Here is a 15,554-nt window from a genome sequence, read left to right as displayed (position 1 = left end):
TCTTGAATGAAAACGATTTTTAAAACATCTGTGTCTATGGTGTATAGGTACTACGTTTGGAAAGTTGCTTTCTAAAATTTTTGGTGTCTTGCTTGCTTTTGCAATAAACGTTATATGTTTTTTGAATATCCACAATTTCTCTTCTCAAATCAAGTGAACAGTGTTAAACATTTAAAGTGTTGTTTCTATCCAATGGCGTAGCTAATTAGAAAGCAACATGGAAGCTCTGACAGTTCCGCCATGAATGCAAAATAAATAAAATAGAAATTGAAAAGGTTTGTCTAAAAAATACTCGTATTTGTAGTATTCAGTATTTAAGGTGAAATTGCTAATTTAACATTGAATGTATTGACCAACTGTCAACATTAATAAGAAACTGACTGGTCTATGTACTCATTATTATTTATAAGAGAAAATCAATGTACAGCTTTTGTATTTCGTTAAAGCCTATGTTAACGTATTTTTATGAAGGCATAACAAAAACTATCAAACTTTACTATTCACATTGCTAAGGTTTTAAGAATTAAATCTTCCAAGATATTTTTTAATAAACTTTTATTTCTGAATATTGAGTCATTGATTTCTATATATTTTCTAACTGGTTAGATGCTCTATCAATTAATTCTTAAATAAAAAGTAACTGGCTTATCTGTGCCAAATTGATATGTAAGTACTTTATATGCTTAAATCATTTAATCCTATGTTGAATATTAATATTTATTATATATAACATATTCTGTTATAGGAGCTGCAAGTCATCTAAGACATATAGAAGCTTCACAATGTTGAGAGGTGGGCGTGGTGGTCGTCACAGTCCAGAGCTGTACCCCCACACTCTTAAGTGCTCTAACGCCAGTGATACAAGCTCTGCATATAGTGGCAGTGACACAATGACATCAGTTCACAGCTCCCTAGATATGGACATGGAGGTAGACTTGTCAGGTCTCCTTGAATCTATAGTGGATTCTGATGAAGAGGAAGATTTAGAAGAAAGTATGGACAGTCTGACAGTCAGGGATGCTGTCAGAGAATGTCTTGAAAAAGATCCAAGTGAAAGAACTGAAGAAGATATTGAGATTCTTCTTGAATTTACTCAACATTTGAAAGCATTTACAAATATGACTTTGACTGTGCGTAGAGCACTGTGTGCTGTAATGGTGTTTGCTGTTGTTGAAAAAGCTGAAACAATTGTCATGCAAGATGGAGAAGAGCATGACTCATGGTCAGTCTTAATAAATGGACATGTTGGAATTGAACATTCAAATGGTGAAGTAGAGTATCTTAATGTTGGAGATAGTTTTGGAATGGCTGAAGCCACCCTAGAAAGACTATACCACAGAGGAGTAATGACTACTAGATGTAATGATTGCCAATTTGTTTGTGTCACTCAAACTGATTATTATCGGATCTTGCATCAAGGTCAGGAAAATATAAAGCGACATGAAAATGAAAATGGTGTAGTGGTACTGGTTACAGAATATAGGGGTGTTGCTGGTGAAGCTGGACATCAAGATGGACAAGTAGTCATTAGAGGAACTCCAGAGCAGTTAATGTTGCAGCTTATTGAAGACAATTCAAGAGACTCAACTTATGTGGAAGATTTTCTTTTAACCCATAGGACTTTCATTGAAAGTCATTTAGTTGTTGCCAAACAGTTGCTTGCCTGGTTTTCTGAACCAACAGTCCGAGACAAAGTTACAAGAGTTGTACTTTACTGGGTTAATAATCATTTCACAGACTTTGAAACTGATCCAAATATGATGGAATTTTTGGAGAACTTTGAAATGGCTTTAGAGCATGAAAAGATGGAAAGTCAATTGCGATTGTTAAACATAGCATGCTCAGCAAAGGCTCGAACTAGAAGTGTCACTTTGTCACGTCCTACAAGAGATGAACCATTAAATTTTACCATCCTTGGAGGATATGAAAGAGGATATGGAATATTTGTATTGAAAGTTGAGAAACATTCAAAAGCTGAAGATGTTGGTCTTAAAAGAGGAGATCAGATATTGGAAGTCAATGGACAATCATTCCAACATGTAAGCCATGCAAAAGCCATGGAAATAATAACAGGCTCAACACATCTCAGCATTACTGTTAAAAGTAATTTCCTTGCTTTCAAGCAAATGCTTCTTATGCCGGAAAATTCACCTAGACAACGAGGAGCTACAAACATGGCAAGGTGGCAAACTGACCCAAGAGCGAGACTATCAACTGCTGAACTTTTGAGTGATGATCCAATAACATTTACACCAATTTTTCAATCTCCAACTAAAAAACCCCAGCAGATTATGAAAAAAGAACCACAAAAAGGATTCATGACATTAGGTCCGAAAAGACTTCACAAAGCTTTGATGAAAATGAATATACTACCCAAAAATACAATAACTGATGGACTCCACAGTGATGACAGCATTTTGTCAAATACAGATTCATTAAATAAAGCAAATTCTAGCAATTCTTTCTATAGTTCCCACAGTAATCCTGATCTTATCTCAATTTGCTACGATGACTATCAGTCCTCTGATTATCCTGAACATGTATTAAAAGTATACAGAGCTGATCAAACCTGTAAATATTTACCGGCCCATAAGGAAACAACTGCTAGGGAAGTGGTAATGTTAGCATTACGCGAGTTTGGAATAACTGAACCCAGTTCTAATTTCTCTCTTTGTGAAGTTTCAGTTGCTCAGGGTGGAATAATCAAACAACACCGACTTCCAGATCAGTTACAGAACCTTGCTGAGAGAATTGGGTTAAGCTCTAGATATTACTTAAAAACTAATGGTATAAGTGAAACTTTAGTACCTGATGAGATGGCACCAGAATTACTCAGAGAAAGTGTAGTCCATTTTCTGCAGCTTAATGCTGTTGAAGTAGCAGTTCAGCTGACATTACAAGACTTTTATATTTTCAGACAAATTGAGAGTACTGAATATGTAGATGATTTATTTGGATTGAAAAGTAGGTATGGCACTCCAATGTTATCACAATTTGCAGGCTTAGTCAACAAAGAAATGTTTTGGGTAGTTACAGAAGTTGTGAATGAGCAAAATCTTGTACGACGTTCAAGAATAATAAAACAATTCATTAAAGTTGCAAGACATTGCAAGGAATGCAAAAACTACAATTCCATGTTTGCAATCATATCGGGCTTAGGTCATGGAGCTGTATCCAGATTGAGAATGACTTGGGATAAATTACCAACCAAATATAGCAAACTTTTCTCTGACTTACAAACCCTTATGGATCCATCGAGGAATATGTCAAAATATAGACAACTATTAACTGCTGAACAAGGCAGATCACCAGTTATACCATTTTATCCAGTAGTAAGAAAAGATTTAACATTTATTCACGAAGGAAATGACACAAAAGTTGAAGGTATGGTAAATTTTGAGAAATTGCGTATGATAGCTAAAGAAGTGAAAACTCTAACAAACATGTGCAGTGCACCATATGATTTGCTGACATTATTAGAATCAGGAAAACAACCACCATCAAATGCTATGGTAGCTTTAAACCAATTAACAACTGGTGTACAACAAGGCCAAGTAACAGTTAAGAGAAGAAAGAAATCCTCCAATGTACCTAATCCCAAAAAAATGTTTGAAGAAGCCCAAATGGTTAGACGCGTAAAGGCATATTTAAACCGTATGCATGTGGAAACTGATGAAGACCGACTTCATGCTTTGTCATTAGAATGTGAAGGTTCAGGGCCAGCACCTACTGTTCCTCGGCGTCGTCACCCTTCACCGTCTTTATCTACAACTAGCAGTGCCTCATCAGCCAGTGAAAGTAAAAAGAGCTTTGGAGCAAATAAATTTGGAGCAGCATCTCCTCAAGCTGTAAGAAAACTATTGGCTCTTTCTGAGCCAGCTAAAACACGACCGCACCAACCGAGACCTCCTCCACCAGGACCTTCGCCTTGCACGCATCGGCGCGATGGAACTGTTCCTGGGATATGCTGTTCTCGAGCGGCACATGAGCGATCGCACTCAGATACTCCAACCCCGTTGCCTGTTGACCTGTCTGCTGAAAGTAGCAGTGTAACATCTTTAGTAAACTTGCCATTAAGAAAAACGGGTTCGGCGACTTCAAGTGACAGTGGGCATGGGTCTTGTACGACAGCTAACTGCGTGCGGCCGGTTCCGCCCCCGAGAATGCCATACACGTTGGCCGCTCAAGTAGCTCGCCTTGAGCGCTTAAGCCGAGCCCATTCGCATGAAGGCGTGACCCGACCTTATGATTATTATCATGACACACCTGATGACGAAGATGAAGATCAACAGGTCTCTGCTGTTTAAAAGACAAAATACTCCCATCTATGTCTAATTATATAAACATTTTAATAATCTCACTTGATGACTAGAAAGCACGAGTTAATAATATATTATTATTTAATAAAATTTATGTATGTATCCCTAATAAGTAAGTTTAAAGACTGTCTTATTTAATGTTTAAAATATGTCCTAGTGTTATATAGAGTAATATTACACATTAGCCATGCCTTTAATATATTATATAGATATGTGACCCACCATGTTCCAGTTATGACTAGAAATATTAGTAATGTACCATTGTTGGTGATATTATATGGCACCCTATGTAGGTACATTTACATTCCGTTGTTTATGTCTTGTGTGTATATTTTTTATTAATTTTGTAATTTAACGCGCAACTTAGACCAAATAATAATTAATGTACCTTTTATTATTGTTTATAATTCAAATTGATTTTATTAAACAATTCAGGAGTAAGATCTACAAAATAAGTGTAACATTATATAGAATAGTGCATTTGACACGTTTTTGTTAAATGATTGACTGTCTACATGTGGATATACAAGCTTACCCAATATCAACAAGGGATTAAATGGCAACGAATTTACATGCGAAAATTGCTAATACTATTGCATAATTATTCACATCATGTCTCTTCACATGTAACATAAAAAGTTTTTGGTAGCTTTGTGGACCAATTTTAATTTTATTGAATTTTTATTTCTTACTGTAGCAATTGATAATGTTTATATCATGATTTAAATTCTAAATGTAAATAATAAAACTACATGATAACATTATTTTATCAAATATTTATTTTAAATAGCCATAATGTAACATTAAACACTATGATTTATCTTTGAATATTTTCATATCATATTAGAATAAAGTAATTTTGTAATGTTAGACTCTTGTTGCATAACTCAAAAGTTAAACAAATTGTCTGAATTGCGCTAAATAATCTAGTTCAAGTGGGTGAAGGTTGGGAGCTGGAATCACCAAGCTATGTAAAGGTGGCCCCAATTCATAATTTTGCATTTCTTCTAAACTCATTGCTGCTATTCTTTGATCTGGAGCTCCCACTCTTGATAAGCCGACAGCTAAACTAGCTTTAGTTATACCTGCACCACAGAATCCACAATTAAAACATGAATTTCAAGAGATAGTGAAATACAAAATCTGAAATGCTGTAATAAAAAATGTATCGTGTAATTTTCATTTAAGTTATGTAATAAAATATATGATGAAGAAACATTCTAGTAAATATAGGTAGTCCTTTAAAAAATTAGATCTTAACATTTTCTTTAAAAAATTCAAGCAACATTTGACTGTATATCTTTTGTAAATTTTAGGAATTCATATGATCTGAAAAATATTTTTCAAAAAGTAATTCACATATCTTTATATGCTCAGAAAAGTTTTATTTTAGGCTAAATGACTATACATAATAATGTTAATCAGTTCAAAAAATTTCAGTTTTGAAGCGAAATATATTCAAGTTTACCTGACCTTTTCAAGGCTGAGTTTATTTTAAGAATGTTAAATATCACCAATTTATATAAATAGAAAAAATTCTGTAAGCCACTATCTATTTATTACTATATTTAAAAATAAATATTTTCACTAATATTCTTTAATATTAACATACTTGATGTATGGATCACTTTCTTAAGAAATAAATTTATAGTCCTTGATATGTATAGTCTCTATTAAAACAAAGTATGATAACAACCTGAGTTTTGATTGTTTTCAATTATCTGTAATAATTGTGCAGCAGCTTCCTTGACTGACATAAATTTAGGATCCATGTACTGCCGAACTTTTTTTGTTAATGACTCCTCAGTAGGTTCTTTGACTTTTATATCTAAAAATAGAATACATTAATCGTAAAATAACCAGGTGATTATTGGATATTTCATAATTAGTTTGTTTTCTTTCAGTAACTAGGCAATTTTTTTCAATATTGTGTAAATTTAATTATTGGTATATTCAATAGATTTTTATAATCCTCCATTTGTATTCGTTATTTATGCTAAATAGGCGAAAATTTTGTGCTTATTGCCTATTGATATTTGCAATTACTTTAGAATTTGTAAGTTTTGTATATACCTAAAAGACAGAGTGTATGCAAGTTTCTCGAAAAATTTCCGATAATCTTTTCGTAAAAGCTGTCTGGTTTCCATGTTTCTGTCCAATAAGGTACTGAAATTGTTTCACCAAAATTGTATAACTGTAATCCACAGCAACTGACCGCATTCATTATTGACGCATTATGAATGATCTAAAAGAAAATACCTTATAATAAAACTCCTGAAATAATATATATAAGTAATATGTATGCAAATTTTGACAACAGAATAACTTTACAATTCACCGGATATATTGACCTGGGTTTCAACATTAAACTGTTTAGCGCGAAGCAACATATCTGTGTGAGTCGTAGCTCCCAACGGATCTCCAACCACAAGAAGTGCAATATCACTTTCTTTTGCTTCTTTCAAGAATTCATCTATATTACCTTCACATAATTCTCGATCAGCAATTATTATGGGTCTTCCATAAAACTCCTCCTGTTAGAAACAAGTAATGTCATTTCATTTGCATTTGTATAAGAATTTATGAAACTTCAAAAATAAGAATACCTAAGATAATGAGCCAGTCTTTCCAAATACTTACTAATACTTTATGTCCGACGGTTAATATTGAAGTGTAACCTTCTAGGAGGACTTTATCACATTTTTTAACTATCTCGAGACCTTTAACTGTGATATCTTTTGCATCACCTAAGCCTAAACCTACCAAATAAAACATTATTGGTACTAAGTTTAGATATAGGACCTATATTAGAGACAAAAAATAGAACTATCGCGTGGCTGCACTTGTAAGTTGAAACAGCAAGTATTTTTTGGTGTTGCCACTTACGTTGGTTTTCTCCTTATTAGGCAATTGTACATTCATTTTCGATATTTTGGTAGTGCTTCAGTGACAGATATGAATACTAATCGGGCTTTATGTTTGCAATGGAAATATTTATATCATTATACATTTAAAATTTTGAAAAGTCTACAAGAGAACAATGTCGATTGTGAGAAAATGATAATTACGTAGTAGCTAGTTCCTTATCTGTGATTACAATACCCGATGGCTAAACATGATGCAGATGATGAAATAAAACAATTCTTATAACTTATTTTTTATTAATGATATAACGTTACAAATGTAATCCAACCATTTCCCTCTGTAGCGATCTACAAGACAGAAATGATATTTAAAATAGAGTTTATTTATATTCATATTTTAATAACACACATACATACACACGTACGTTATATTTTATGTAATATACGAATAAAATATTCAAGATTACAATTTATTGGGGTAAAATAGCATAACTAAAATGGTAACCCTCGGAGATGTACCGTTTATTTTAGGTTACTTTATTTCAGATATTATTGAAAAAAAACGTAAATTTACTACGTTTTATATTCATAGCTAAATAGATTAAACTTACAACAAAACATCATAATCAAAATGTTTATATTGCTTCATAACAAGAAGAATAATTTCGGATAATATTACAAGTAAAATGTTATTCTATAAATTTTTCGCTTTCGCTTACGATTTTACAGTCTAGAACAACCAGCAACCCACCATCGCACTTAACACTAAAGTCACTAAAAATCTTCACTATGTCGCAAAAATCACTTAAATGTCTCGATTCGAGTTAGTTTGTCACAACTCACAACCCAGAGTACTTTTGTATACACAACTGAGGCACAGAATAATAAGTACAAGTACAGTAGCACACGTCAATCCAATCTTGCAGCTAAGCAACAAAGTTCAATTCAGCTTGCATAATCACTTAGTGCCTAGCGAGATATTCACCTAAGTAGTAAGTATTGCCGCTCTCTTCTAACGCGTAACTCTGTCACTGTCTGGCGCAGAGTGACGCTTTACCTATGGCGGGAGGGTTGTCTGTCGAAAAAACAAAAGCGCCACGCGAATTTGTAGGCACTTATCGTTGTAGGTACGCCGAGTAACGGAGGTCTGACTGTCTTTTGACTTCCAACAAAAAAAAAAACCAGTCACGCCGATAAGGACATAAAAATCGTTTGTCTTTGTTATTTACATAAAGAACAACAATTAACCATTTCACTCTACAATCATGTGCCGCTCGATGGTTTCAGCCATAGGTTGAATTTTATGATCGAATTTTACCGTGCGTCGATTTGTGATTGTATAATTTTTTCATGTTAGCAGTTTGCTTTTCATCAAAAAAGTTGTGTGTTAGTCTATCTATGGTGTCACAGCGCCCGAACGGTTGAATCGATTTTGATCATTCTTTTTTCTTGTTTGAAATCTGACCGTTTGCCATCCGTGTGGCTATATTTAAATCTGGTACAGTTCTATTAATTTCTATGCGTTTTAATTTTTTTGTAAAAATAATCAATCATGTCCATGGATTCCTCATTAGAAAGAGACACACTACTCTCGGACCGGTTTATACGCCATATTGCAAAGTTTATTTAGTAGTACGTCGTTGATTAGATCACAGGCACAAATACATTTATGCATCAGATGAGAGAGTAGGCGTATATTACTTCCATACAATTGATGAACACGTATCATATACGTAGTAGTATAATCATCAATTAATACATAAGATGGTATCGTCTGTCGCTGGGCAGGTGCAAATGAATCTGGATTACAGTAATATGATATGATTTTGATGATGATTATTTGATTATACTATGCCTACTTGTGCGTATCTTTCACGAAATTGTTTTGTAGGTATGAATATTTTATAGCCGGTGACCTATGATATACGGTGATCTACCATAAACATTATTGATTTTACTACATCTAATGCTTTTCTACATTGCAAACATTTACAATTTGCTACATAAAATTTGCATGATGTAAAGAGTAAAGTAATCTTCATAAAATGTTCAACCCAACTATCTTATTTAAAAGGATAAGGATTAATCCGTATTCGTGTAAATAGCTTATAGCTATCAGTCAGCTTCCATAATTAATAGTAGGTATTGTAATAATTTAAAAACAAACTTAACCGCATCTACATTGTTCAATTAGACCAAATTTATTTGGGACCACATCGGAAGCGACATATTTCAAATAAAAAAGAATCATAAAATCGATTGACAAAGTAAAACCCTATGAGGTAATAAACATGAAAAATACAATCGTATTGATAATCTCCTCTTTTTTCGGAGTCGGTTGACAATGGGCGTAGTATGTTGTCTTTAAGAGATAAACATATACCAAAACGGACTTACTGTGGACCTATATTAGATTCACGGTTAACCATAATATGTTATTTTGTTCTTAAAAGCTTTAAATCATTTTTATAATTGTGTTAAGCTTAACTAAATATATATAATATCAGTCCCTATAGTTGCTATAGAGACTACTAGCTGCGCCCCGCGGTTTCACCCGCGTAAGTTCGTATCCCGTAGGAATATCGGGATAAAAAGGTGCCTATATTTATATACGTTATTCCAGTTATCCAGTTGTCTACGTATACCAAATTTAATTGTAATCGGTTCAGTAGTTTTTGCGTGAAAGAGCAACAAACAAGCAAACATCCTAACAAACTTTCGCATTTATAATATTAGTAGGATAGTAGGATAGGATAGTAGGATATAATATTAGTAGGAAGGAATTATCCTATCCTATCTTATCCTATAGGATAGGATTGTAGGATAGTGTAGTACGTCATTGGTTCGCAGAGTTCACAGATTAAGCAAAATAATATTTTGGCAACATAAGGTAAATTGTCACTAATCATTTGACAATTGCCGTTGACAGATTACGAACAGTATACAAATGTCAATAAAGATAAAAGCCTGGAATAGTAAAGTTTTTATTTCCGTAAATGAATTGCTTATTAAAAAGGAATAGTGCTTTGAATTTTCAAAGAAAATAGATAGATTCATATTATTACAATATTTAGAAATGAAAAAAATTATTTCTTTTTAGCTCGATCCATACTAACTACTAACAATATTGACGAAGCGTTAGACTGCTGTTGTTGTTTATAATAAATTCATTAAAAATGATATCGCGCAAGGGACAAAAGGCTATAAATGAAGGTGTCGTTGGAAAGTATATAAAGAAAGATACTCCACCAGACTTACCAAGTATGTTTTATTTTCCTTTATAATAATTATTTTCGTCAGTAGTTGCTTATATTAACGAAGTGATAAATTACAGTCATTAATGTTTGGACCACTGGCAATAACAAAAGACCACGAAGTCAACCATTTGGTACAAGCGATGGAAGCTCTCAAAGTACTGAAAATAAATTTGGTAAAGCTCAAACAATGAGTGGTCATGCTGGCAAGTATACTCCGAGTGAGTCAGTACCCAATTTGGCGCACAGGTACCACAAATGTTTTTAATTATTATGCAGTTTTTCAACATTTTCATATTAATTAAATTTTCAATGTTTAACAGGTTTGCTAATTTATCCACTGGAAGTGAAACAACTAGTGTTGCAAGCAATTTTAATTCTCAGCTTCACTTGGACGCCAACATAGTAAGACATGAGTAAATTAGTGTGTTTTAAATTAACTGATAGATAACACACCAGTAATGAATTAATTATTCCAGGCTTCCCATTCAACACTAAATGATATTGATGATTCATTTAGTCGTCAAAGTAGCTATAGATATTATCATCAAACACAAGAAGATCCAATTTATCAAAATCAGCAGCAGGTAATAAATGAAGCCTATTATTATATTATCAAAGTGATTCATCTTATACTACACAATACAGTCTATAGTATAATGTTATAATGTGTAGATATAATCTTATTAAGATTATTATTTATGTCAAAAGTATAGAATAAGTTCCAGTGTAAACTCTCACAATTATTATTTTATATTTAATTATTATAATTGTACATTCCAATTCATTGTTGATCTTAATATACAGAAATATATCACATGTTAAATATATATTAAAGGTACAGCAACAAAAGCAACAGCAGTACAGTTCAAGGGAGACTAGCATGGCTAGAATATCCTCTAATTTGAGTCTAACACCCCGGATCCATCCTCCATCTCCACACTCTATAAGACTTCATGTTACAGAGTGTATGTATAAAAAGTCACATTTCTATTAGTTTATCTACATTACATTGTAAAATAAAAAATAAGTCTTTAGCATGTGTACTCTGGGAAAAGGTTACTGTCTTCGATTTTGGTTTCTATATTTATAGAAATTATAAAATTGAATATGGAATTAGCTTATTTAATTTAGGCTCTCATAATATCTGTTTTGTTTTTTTCCTTTAAAATGTAAGTAGTTTGTGATCTACCTGATCCAAGAATAGGATTGATTCAGCATCTATTTGTGTCAAATATCAAAGGTGTACGTACAAATGATTATTTAATCTAAGACAAGGACATTTCTATATAAACTGATGTAAGGCTCAGTCCACACTAAATGAAAGAAACCAATATTAGCAAAAAGGATATATAGATAAATTATATTTTTCAACAAAAAATTGAGACATTATCAAGACAAAGGTTTTGGACATTCCTTTCTTAATTAAATCTAATAGTTTAGTATATCTAATCAATGAATTTTGTTGAGTTTGAGTTTATCACAAGCAGTTTTTTTTAGCCTATAATTCAACCAGCCAATCGTCACCAATTTATACAAATTATGTTAATACTCCTGCTCTTCCATATCACAATAAAAATCATGGTGGAAATATGATAACTTCTAGTCAAGGTTTGTAAAATATTTTTTAATGAACCAATATAATGGCCCACTAATTTTATATATTGAAATATAACAACATTTAAAAAGTGAAATACGAGTATACAAGCTTTCATCAGCAACTGGTACACTTGACTGTAATACTATAGTGGGGGCACCTGATAACAAAGGGCTTCAAAATATGAAAACGCTTAAACAGGATTTGCTTTAGATTAGAAATGAACAGAAATCTCGAAATTTGTCTCTTTTTTCTTACAGCCTCAGATGAATGCGACTTGCCATTACCGCCTGGTTGGTCCGCTGACCGAACACTACGTGGGCGACGTTACTATATGGATCATAATACTCAAACAACTCATTGGACACACCCCTTGGAAAGTGTACCACGCCCATGGCAACGAGTGTCTACACCTCAACATGGTGTCTATTATTTTAAGTAAGTTAAAAGAGATAACATGTATTTATTATGCTTAGGTGTTTATATGCTACTTAGATATTTAGTTGATTTCCCACAGATTCCATGACATTGTAAAACCTTTACTTTCCTTTTAGTGAAATAACACAACAGACAACATACGCACACCCCTGTCTGGTGGGAGGATGCTATTTAGTGAGCCCACTTGTTCCAACGCTTGTGCCGCCGTATCTTTTGGAGGAAATTCCACACTGGCTTGTTGTTTACTCAAAAGGTGAAGTATTTTTTAAATAATAGCAATTAGACTTCTCAGTCCATTCCTTTATTTCCGCCATCAATCATTTTTTGGTCTTCGTGGCAAATCAATCATTTCCTTATGCCTATATACGCCTCATGGGTGGTGGTATTCGTTTATCAGGTGATCCACTAGCTCGGTTGCCTGCTTGATATCACCCACTTACCGGGTCTAAGTCGGCGTCTCTTTTTTATATTTTATTTCTTAGCATCGCGGCTATAAAAATACATAATATCTGAAATTTTCAACCTATCTCGGTTCAGTGAGATAGAGCTTGATGAAGATGGATGGACGGACAGACAGGCAGACAGACAGGTGGACGGACGGACGGACGGACGGACAGACGGACAGACAGACGGACAGCGAAATGTTAGTAATATTCCGTTTTACCCTTCGGGTACGGAGCTCTAAAATAAGACTTTTTAGTTCAACCATTCCAGTCTTAACTAACCCACCTGAGTTTGTCAATATTTTATCACATTTATAATTTTATTTATATACAGCTGATCAGGAGTTGGATCACAAATTACGTTGGAATATGTTTCGCCTGAGCGAGTTGGATTGCTATTCAGATATGCTTACGCGACTTTATAAACAAGAGTTACAATTAATTGTTATGAAGTATGAACAATATAGGTAAGAATAATAATGAATACTCGTTCGTATAAGAATTTGGTTATTGAGTATAATATTTCAAATTTATCAAAATTTTGCTTACAGGTCTGCTTTGCTACAGGAACTTGAAAGAAGAAGACGAGCGAAATCATACAATGCACTTACAAATCATTGAATTTATAAGTAATAGTTTTATTCAACTGTGATCTTAGGTAGTATGTTAAAAAAATACTTATTGAAACAAGTGCCTTAAATTTGCCTGGGAGGCTATTTATACAAAAAAAATTATTGACCTACTATTGCTAAGAAATAAATCAGTTTACTAATGCAATAATTTTGATTGCACACACTTAATAAAATTATTTTATCATATATATATTATTTTTAAATTTTTGTAGAAGGTTCAAGTCACGAAGCATGACGAAAATGTAATAAATATTGTACAATTGCATTGTAATAAAAAATGCATCCAATTATAAAGTTGAATCAGTACAATGATTAAGTAATACGGCTTTCTTAAAAATCACACTCTATATTTATTAACCAACTTCAAAAGGACTCATAAAACATACAAACTCATATCTTTTTTATGAGTCTTTCTTTATTTGGAAACTGGTGTCTCCCATAGGGCGGCACCAGTGGATCAATTGATTGAAAATTGATCTAGTTCTGACAATTTGACGGAGGTTTAATTTTTTGGTTATCAAAAATAATTGGAACGAAGTTCCTTATCGCGTTGTGAAAGAGGGCTAGACGGAAAAATTCTCACGAAAAGTTGTAGCGGTATACGCATGTTTCTATCTCTCTCTCTCTCTCTCTCTTATAGAAACGAAAGGACCTTCGTTCCATCCGGGTCTCCCTTCTTGACTTTTTCTGTTTTTTATCGAAGGCACTGTCAGAGACGGTTCCAGTTTAAAACACGTTTTCACTCCATATTATATCCAATGCGACATATTGCGCAACAACCCAACATATTATTAATACATACATATAAACATTTTGCAACATAACAGACGACGCCACGACAATATAAACTCAGTTAAAGGCTAAACTACTGAGGTTTCAACTCGAGAAAACCCTCTTGAACATCAGCGTCATCTCGTGCACCTAATCAAAACCGATCTATCTTAGAAAAATTGGAAATTATATCTTAGAAAAGTCTGCGCCCGCCACCCAGGAACTAGGTGGGATCTGTTTGCTAGCTTCATTTCAGTACCGATTATTCGAAGCGAGAGTCGGTAAGATATTTAGTGGTGGGTCAAGCTTTCCGAATCATATATATGCAGTTCTAATTACTTATCTCTGAAATGAAGGGTGTTGTCACAGTCGCTTTAGTGTAACTATATAATACTAACATTTATAATAATTTTCTGGAAATTACTTTGAATAGCTTTCGGCATATTTAACAATTAAAATTTAGAAAGACAGCTATAGAACACACAGAACTTGAAGGAGCCAACAATGAAAAAGATTTCAACATCTTTACATTTTTCGCCATTTAAATTTGGTAGCACTACGTTTTTTACCCTTCGGGAGAAAAATGCTTCTGCTTACATGTTCCAGCCTATACACTTGAGTAACCATGAGATGCGTAATATTTGCCGGCGCTCACTATTTATGTCCATATTGTTTGAATGAGAAACACCCTAAAGTCCATTATGGCACTCGTCTTAACTATGGCATGTGTAGTGGCTCACAAACAACTTAACAAGCTTGATGTCATTGATAATTAATGTAAAATAATAAATAGATATTAATATAATTATAATTAATATAATCTAATAAATAGATAGAACAATGTACAAGATAGCTTTGTTTTGAAAATGTAGTATATTCTAGATTTGAATTTTTTTTTGTAGCAAAGGCATTTAGTAACAAATAGTTCTCATTAGGGAAAACTGGGAAAACTGAAAGTTCTGACAAAATGTGAGTTTTAAAGGTAACATTAAAAGAAACAAGAATTGCTTGTTCAAAGGTATGTGTAAATGCTTATAGCATTTACCTACACTTTCTTCTTAACCATTTAAGACCAGAAGACAACCAGTACAATATTACATCCTTACAGTAAAAAAGAGAAATATTATTTTCAATATAAATTAGGTTTTCTATCTTTTCTCTTAGACTCATTTGTGATTATAATATCAACACAAACTTTTAAATAATAAATTGCATATCTTGCCCTTTTAGTATTTA

The 15,554-nt window shown here is 33.1% G+C and overlaps 3 protein-coding genes across 5 annotated transcripts; 2 read left to right on the top strand and 1 right to left on the bottom strand.

Moving 5' to 3' along the window:
- The first annotated feature begins 24 nt into the window (after window positions 1-24).
- On the top strand, window positions 25-4,797 carry LOC119828630 (rap guanine nucleotide exchange factor 2). The gene is made up of 2 exons (XM_038350852.1): window positions 25-275; window positions 746-4,797. Exon 2 carries the CDS (start codon window positions 783-785, stop codon window positions 4,305-4,307), a length of 3,525 nt encoding a protein of 1,174 aa, XP_038206780.1. The 5' UTR covers window positions 25-275; window positions 746-782; the 3' UTR covers window positions 4,308-4,797.
- A 278-nt stretch (window positions 4,798-5,075) lies between these two features.
- Window positions 5,076-7,874, bottom strand: LOC119828645 (diphthine methyl ester synthase). Of its 2 annotated transcripts, XM_038350881.1 has the most exons (6): window positions 7,795-7,874; window positions 6,960-7,078; window positions 6,671-6,853; window positions 6,393-6,564; window positions 6,016-6,147; window positions 5,076-5,404 (listed from the first exon to the last, which is right to left on the bottom strand). In XM_038350881.1, the coding sequence occupies exons 1-6, from the start codon at window positions 7,805-7,807 to the stop codon at window positions 5,214-5,216; spliced, it is 810 nt and encodes a 269-aa protein (XP_038206809.1). In that variant the 5' UTR covers window positions 7,808-7,874; the 3' UTR covers window positions 5,076-5,213. The 2 variants fall into 2 exon arrangements, with proteins under 2 accessions (XP_038206809.1, XP_038206808.1); XM_038350880.1 differs by lacking the exon at window positions 7,795-7,874 and having other exon boundaries at window positions 6,960-7,199.
- A 2,233-nt stretch (window positions 7,875-10,107) lies between these two features.
- Window positions 10,108-13,692, top strand: LOC119828641 (protein salvador homolog 1). Of its 2 annotated transcripts, XM_038350875.1 has the most exons (11): window positions 10,108-10,158; window positions 10,284-10,444; window positions 10,518-10,686; window positions 10,761-10,842; window positions 10,917-11,024; window positions 11,276-11,405; window positions 11,938-12,048; window positions 12,295-12,472; window positions 12,589-12,725; window positions 13,250-13,382; window positions 13,467-13,692. In XM_038350875.1, the coding sequence occupies exons 2-11, from the start codon at window positions 10,360-10,362 to the stop codon at window positions 13,534-13,536; spliced, it is 1,203 nt and encodes a 400-aa protein (XP_038206803.1). In that variant the 5' UTR covers window positions 10,108-10,158; window positions 10,284-10,359; the 3' UTR covers window positions 13,537-13,692. The 2 variants fall into 2 exon arrangements, with proteins under 2 accessions (XP_038206803.1, XP_038206802.1); XM_038350874.1 differs by having other exon boundaries at window positions 10,144-10,444.
- Window positions 13,693-15,554: the final 1,862 nt, after the last annotated feature.

This window comes from Zerene cesonia, chromosome 8 (genome assembly GCF_012273895.1).
Source record: "Zerene cesonia ecotype Mississippi chromosome 8, Zerene_cesonia_1.1, whole genome shotgun sequence".
Taxonomy (NCBI): domain Eukaryota; kingdom Metazoa; phylum Arthropoda; class Insecta; order Lepidoptera; family Pieridae; genus Zerene; species Zerene cesonia.
This window is presented reverse-complemented; position numbering and strand designations above follow the sequence as displayed.

Excerpts from the sequence above, each read along its gene's own strand:
- LOC119828641 (XM_038350875.1), top strand. The coding sequence starts at position 10,360 with ATGATATCGCGCAAGGGACAAAAGGCTATAAATGAAGGTGTCGTTGGA. Across the intron at positions 10,445-10,517 it reads TACTCCACCAGACTTACCAA|TCATTAATGTTTGGACCACT; the intron begins GTATGTTTTATT and ends GATAAATTACAG. Across the intron at positions 12,726-13,249 it reads GCTTGTTGTTTACTCAAAAG|CTGATCAGGAGTTGGATCAC; the intron begins GTGAAGTATTTT and ends ATTTATATACAG.
- LOC119828645 (XM_038350880.1), bottom strand. The coding sequence starts at position 7,094 with ATGTTTTATTTGGTAGGTTTAGGCTTAGGTGATGCAAAAGATATCACA. Across the intron at positions 6,854-6,959 it reads CCGTCGGACATAAAGTATTA|GAGGAGTTTTATGGAAGACC; the intron begins GTAAGTATTTGG and ends TGTTTCTAACAG. Across the intron at positions 5,405-6,015 it reads TGAAAACAATCAAAACTCAG|GTATAACTAAAGCTAGTTTA; the intron begins GTTGTTATCATA and ends TCTGTGGTGCAG.
- LOC119828630 (XM_038350852.1), top strand. The coding sequence starts at position 783 with ATGTTGAGAGGTGGGCGTGGTGGTCGTCACAGTCCAGAGCTGTACCCC.